The following is a 6,000-nucleotide window of genomic DNA, read 5'->3' on the forward strand; positions in this document are numbered from 1 at the left end:
TTATAAATATATGAGTTAAGGGCCTGTTCTGATTTACTAAATTGAGATGAGCTGAACTGATTATGAGAAAAGAATATTAGGTTTTGAACTTAACTGAACTGAAATAAAGCTGAAGAGAACAGACCCTAAGACTAATGCTATAATATTTTACATAATCAATATTGCATCTATATAAATCAAAATTACATAGAATTCTGAATTGGGTTTTATCCAAGTCAGATCGGGTTAGGTTTTCGAGTCAGTTTTTGTCACCTCGAATACTTTGTAATTTTGTATTATGCAGTCAAAGTTAGTATATGCATAATACAAAAGTCAAAATAATGTACTCCATACACTCCCTCATTTTTAAAGTGATCCACCCATTGAGATTTTTGCACTATTCACCGTACGTCCTTTGACTAATATTAGACAAATACGGAATATAGAGTACATGAGATTTTGACAATTTGTAGATACTTGTTAAGTTGTTAGAATTGTCTCAATGAATGGTCTATTTATCAATATAGATATCCAGTCAAAGTAGAACGCTCCAATAAAAATATAGGGATTACTCCATATTAAAAGTACAAGGAGTTTACACACCTATTTTGTGTCAGTGATAATGAGATCACTTTTGCATTCTTAAGCTTAAACATAGTTACTAATTAAAAATTATGAACACAAAATTGAGAGCTTGAGCAAGTAACATGATAATTAAACCAAGTGTCTCACTTAAAGAGGAAAGAAAAAGAATTCTAATTAGATTATTAATCCAAACTATAAGGAAATAGCCAAACATTGAAGAAACTTGGTAGACAACCTCATCATAAAATAAACAATTGATAATAAATTTCTAGTGTATAATGCTATGCATTTAGACAACACATTAATCAAAGACCCAACAAGTGAACAAACCATTATTTTTTAACATAAATCAATAGATTTGCTCTGTTTCTTTGATGATTTTGTGTCTACATTTACCACTTAATATATTGTTTAACTAGATAACAACATTACTATAATTGAATTTGACATTAAATGTAGCCTAACCAACTTTTGACATTAACGAAGTAAAGATGATGATAATCTTGTTAATACTTGGATTAGTGATTACTGATCATAGTAACTTAGGATAAGTTTATATGTCCGAGTCCAATGGATCGATGAAAAGATGATTAATTAATTAAGCTGACTTCCTACTCGAGGTATAATTCAGTTTCGAAAACAACGCAATAGTGTAATGGTATGGCTACTACAAACTAAAAGAGGGGTATATTGGATCAAGAGATGTCTGACGATTATAATAAACATTACATATAGTACTTAGGTTTTATTAGTACACTTTCTTAATTTTAATAGAGTTGAATACCTTGGTTGTCTGAATTGAGACTATGTTTGACAATACTATGTAAAAAGTGTTTAAATTGTTAAGTTAACTGCAAAGATCATAATTCAATTGAAACGATGTTTATTAGCAACCATATTTTATTAGTTAGCTGATTGTATGAATCTACTAGCTTTGTTTCAAATTATTCGTTTTATTTTGACTTTTTTTTTTTGGTAATTTTTTAAACATTTATTTAACCAATATAAATAATTTACAGATAAGAAAAAAATATAGTCATAGAAATGTATTAGTGTATAGTTTTCAACATTTTGTAATTTATAATACTCCGTCAACTTTTAACAATTATTTTTGTAATGTTAAACATTGGTCTGTCATGTGTCATCCTCATTAATCTAATGACATTCCGTTTCCATCAATATAATACATGAAAAGTATAATACAATAATATATAATGTATGACCCGGGATATCACCCAGGCTAAACACTAATTTTATTGACGCAAAGCAAAATGCTAGTTAATCATTAAACTCATGCTCTCTTAATTTATTTGTAATGTACTTCGTATTTATTAACCATTACAATAATCCAATTAAATTATAGAGTATTTGATTAATGTAAATCAAGATTCAAGAGTCAAGCCACTCAGCCTACACCCACATATACCAGCACACACTGCAGTCAGCCCAGCTCAAAGCTGCCTCTTAGATGGGCCGAAGGCCAGAAGATTTCCACCTTTGATGATGGAAAATCTTCAAAAAAATTCTACTGAAATTTCCTGCTTTTGACAAATCTAACATTCTAACTGCTCTCAAGAACAATCAATTTGGCAAAGTGTATAGAATTATAAGTTTATAACAGTAAGATACTAGTAGTATGCAACTGCAAGTACGATTGATCGACACCTTAACTATCAAAGTTTTACAATGGCACCAAAAATTTGATATCGAATACCATCTACATCACTACTCCGTGTGCCTCCTTTATGAAGAAGACATGTATAATTTTGATAAAGTATTATCCTTGCAGTAATATACTTCTAAGAAGCTAGTAAAGCTAAAATTAACTACTCTTTATCAAATATTACACAATGCTGATTTGCAGATTTAGGCAACAGTCCAGGTTGCTAAGGCCAATATCTGCTCTACTCATGTACCGGGTCATTTGTGCAATATACACACACCGTATAACGGTATAAGCTGCAAAAGAAAAGGAAATCGCAAAAGATAAGTTAATGCCTCCGATATTAGATATGATCAAACAAATATAAGATAGCATATAATTAGATTGTAAGTGGAAATAAGTAAATTTATACTAAAGATTTATCTATAACAAAAGTAAGCTACACAATATTAATAGAACAGTTCCTGCTAAGCTGAGGACAGAGCTTATGAAGTAATGAGCTCCAAATATTTGTTAGTGATTATATAAAATTGAACTTGTAAAAGATTAGACTTACCAATTAACTTCTAAAGTTCCTCAAAACTTTGATTTTGATCAGAGCAACAGCTACATAGAGCCTATCTTTCATGTTATCAAAGAACCGGAAATAGGCATGCCTCCACGATGTCTTGATCACCAAGCTCCCACAAACTCCCCAAAACCCTACGATAAAGCCAAGCACCACACTGATGTACAGTCCAGGAAAAATATCACTGCTCTCCTCATGTTGAGTGATATCTTCATCCATTGCACTATTAGGTGGAACATCGCCAGGGCATTTGGGGAGTGGATCACCACAAAGTCCGGGGTTCCCCATGTATGCTGAAGCATTAAACGATTGTAACTGAGTGCCAATTGGAATTCTTCCGCCTAGTTTATTGTTTGACAAATCCAAGATTGCCAAAGAACTTACTTGGGCAAGGCTTGCAGGAATTTTGCCAGACAGTCGGTTGTTTGATAAATCAAGCATCTCTAAAGATGTTAACTCTCCGATTTTGGGAGGAATGATTCCACTCAAATTGTTTCTTGAGAAGTCCAAAGAAAACAGACCTGTTAGAAGTGAAATTCCAGAGGGGATTTGGCCTTCCAGCTTATTGTTCGAAATATCTATGGATTTGACAAGACCCAGAGAGTTGCTAAAGCTTTGTTCTGCTCTTTTCCACATAAGCTTTGCAGAATCCGATGAACCATATATGCCCGCCTTACCAATAACTGGCAAGAGATCTGTTGTGTTGCTCATTGCTGTAAGGTTGTGTATGCATGTTGTAATGGTTCCAGAAATACGATTACTAGAAAGATCCAAGATTTGGAGATGAGAAAGTTTACAAAGACTAGAAGGTAGACCCCCAACAAATTTATTGCTTCTTAGGATCAGAACACCGAGATTTCTTAAACTATTCCCAATCCCACGGGGTATGTATCCTCTCAATGAATTTACAGCTAAATCCAGAATAACCAAAGATGAACAATTCTCTAAAGGCATAGATATTTCTCCAGAAAGCTTATTGTTGCGCAAGTGCAACGCCTGCAGGTTTTTCAGTTCACCGATGGATGCAGGCAAGTTTCCTGATAGACTATTGTTATCCAAGTAAAGAGATGTTAATTGGTCAAAATATGTCCAACAATCTGGAAGCTTCTCTGAAATCATGTTGTTTGAAAGGTCTAAAAAGGTTATATTAGTTTTGGCTTTAGGACACAAGAAAGGTATCAGCTTAGAAAACATATTGTTGTCTAGGTACAACATTGAAGCATTTACCAGAAAGGATGGTACTGCACCACTGAAGTGGTTTGTACTCAAGTTTATTCGAGGGAGGAAATCAAAGGTAATCGATACTTCTGGAAGTGTCCCATAAAGACTATTGCGTGACATATCCAAAAGTTGTAGATTGGATGGCAATGACTCCCAAAAGGAAGCAGGAATAGTGCCTGAAATCCCAGCATTGGATATGTCAAGCCAGGAGAATTTGGTTTGAGTCTGAAGCCACTTTGGGAAATGAGGTCCCAACTTGCAGGAACCCAGGGTTAGGGAGTCGAGTTGAAATGGAGGGATCCAGTTATCACTGACATTCACCACAAGTTCAGCATTTTCTGACAGATACAATGTCCGTAATCTTGACAGATTCGACAAGTGGTGTTGAGAAAGAGTGTCTGACAAGGTATTCGAAGAAAGATCTAACTGCTCAAGCTTAGACAATCTTCCAATAGCTGGACTAATGGTGCCATTAAGTTGATTACCATACAGAAGTAACTCCCTTAGCGAAGAGAATGAACTGATCGTATCAGGAATGGAACCCCAAACCATGTTGTTACTCAAATCTAAAGACTCGAGTGTGTGGAGTGCACATACAGATAAGGATTGCATGATGGCAGAGAACTCAAAGGGGAGGTTTTGGCTACTTAAGGCAAGTTCTCGTATGCTGCATAAGTGACCAAGAGATTTCAAAAGAGTAGGGCTGACTTGAAAATAATTCCCAGAGAGATCAAGATGAGTGAGGTTATGACTTGAAATTTTATCAGGTAATGAAATAGAGCCATCGAGTGCATTCCAACTTAACGAGAGATATGAAAGATTAGGCATATCCCAAATCGAGCTTGGAATTTGACCTACTAGCATATTTAATCTCAAATCAAGATATGAAAGAGAGCTCATTCCACCAAAATTAGTTGGAATTTCAGCCAAAATTAAGCAATAAGAGAGGTCAAGGTGTACCAAGGTTGTATTAATTTCACTCAAACTAAACAACCACGTGAATATATTAGCACCACCAAAATCATTGCTAGAAAGGCTGATAACGCTAAGTGTGGTAGAGGAATTAACATACGAAAGTGATGGAGGATATGTGACAGAAAGCTGACACTCACTCATTCTAAGGACACTTAGATAAGGAAGGTTGTTAACAATATGGAACCAATCAGTGACATTACTAAGATCAATACCACTCAAATTGATGTCATTCAACAATGTTAAATGAGAAAGCCACGACAAGCTTTTCACATAAGGTCGATCATGGGGACTCAGTTCAGAACGACAATTAAGATCAAGAGATCTTAATCCGGAGAGATTCCCAAGCTGATGAGGAACCTCTCCCTTAAAATTAGCATTGGAGAGATTAAGATGCTTTAAATTGGTAAGGGAACCAATAAAGCCGGGTATGGATTGGCGGACAAAGTTATTGAAACTAAGGTCCAAGTACCTCAGATACTTAAGGTCAAGTAAGGAAGCACCAACCGTACCTTTCAGACAACGATCACTAAGGGCATTTGTATGCACCCCACGAAGATTGAGCTCTACGACATGGCCTGTCTGGTTGCTGCAGCGAACACCTTTCCACAGACAGCAATCTTGGTGGAGTTCTTCATGGTCTCCCCAAGAAGACAGCAACCCACAACGATCAACTTGAATACCGCGTTTAAATTGGAGCAGGGCTCTCCTCTCCTTTTCTAAACATTGGACAGCAGTATTGCCATTCTTAATAAACCCTGCAGCAGCAGGGAATACAAAACACGGTAGCAAAAGCCAAGAAAGAACACACAAAAATCGATGGTAAGGCATTTCTGTTTATGGATGACAACAGATAAAGGATGAAAATCAAAAGGGTTCAATTTGTAAATGAAAACCAGTTATACTATTGTGTTGGATATATATAGAAACAGAAAAACTGTGTAAACACTGTCAATAAGTCAATATGGTTATGCTGTAATAAAAACCATCATTGTGTCAGCACTAATGCACT

General features: G+C 35.4%; 1 protein-coding gene across 1 annotated transcript; it reads right to left on the reverse strand.

Annotated features, from left to right (window-relative positions):
• Positions 1–2,041: 2,041 nt before the first annotated feature.
• LOC145564385 (receptor-like protein EIX1) lies at positions 2,042–6,000 on the reverse strand. The gene is made up of 2 exons (XM_081624700.1): positions 2,784–6,000; positions 2,042–2,523 (listed from the first exon to the last, which is right to left on the reverse strand). The coding sequence occupies exon 1, from the start codon at positions 5,817–5,819 to the stop codon at positions 2,787–2,789; it is 3,033 nt and encodes a 1,010-aa protein (XP_081480826.1). The 5' UTR covers positions 5,820–6,000; the 3' UTR covers positions 2,042–2,523; positions 2,784–2,786.

The sequence above is a fragment of the Chenopodium album genome, chromosome 10, assembly GCF_948465745.1.
Source record: "Chenopodium album chromosome 10, dcCheAlbu1.1, whole genome shotgun sequence".
NCBI lineage: Eukaryota > Viridiplantae > Streptophyta > Magnoliopsida > Caryophyllales > Amaranthaceae > Chenopodium > Chenopodium album.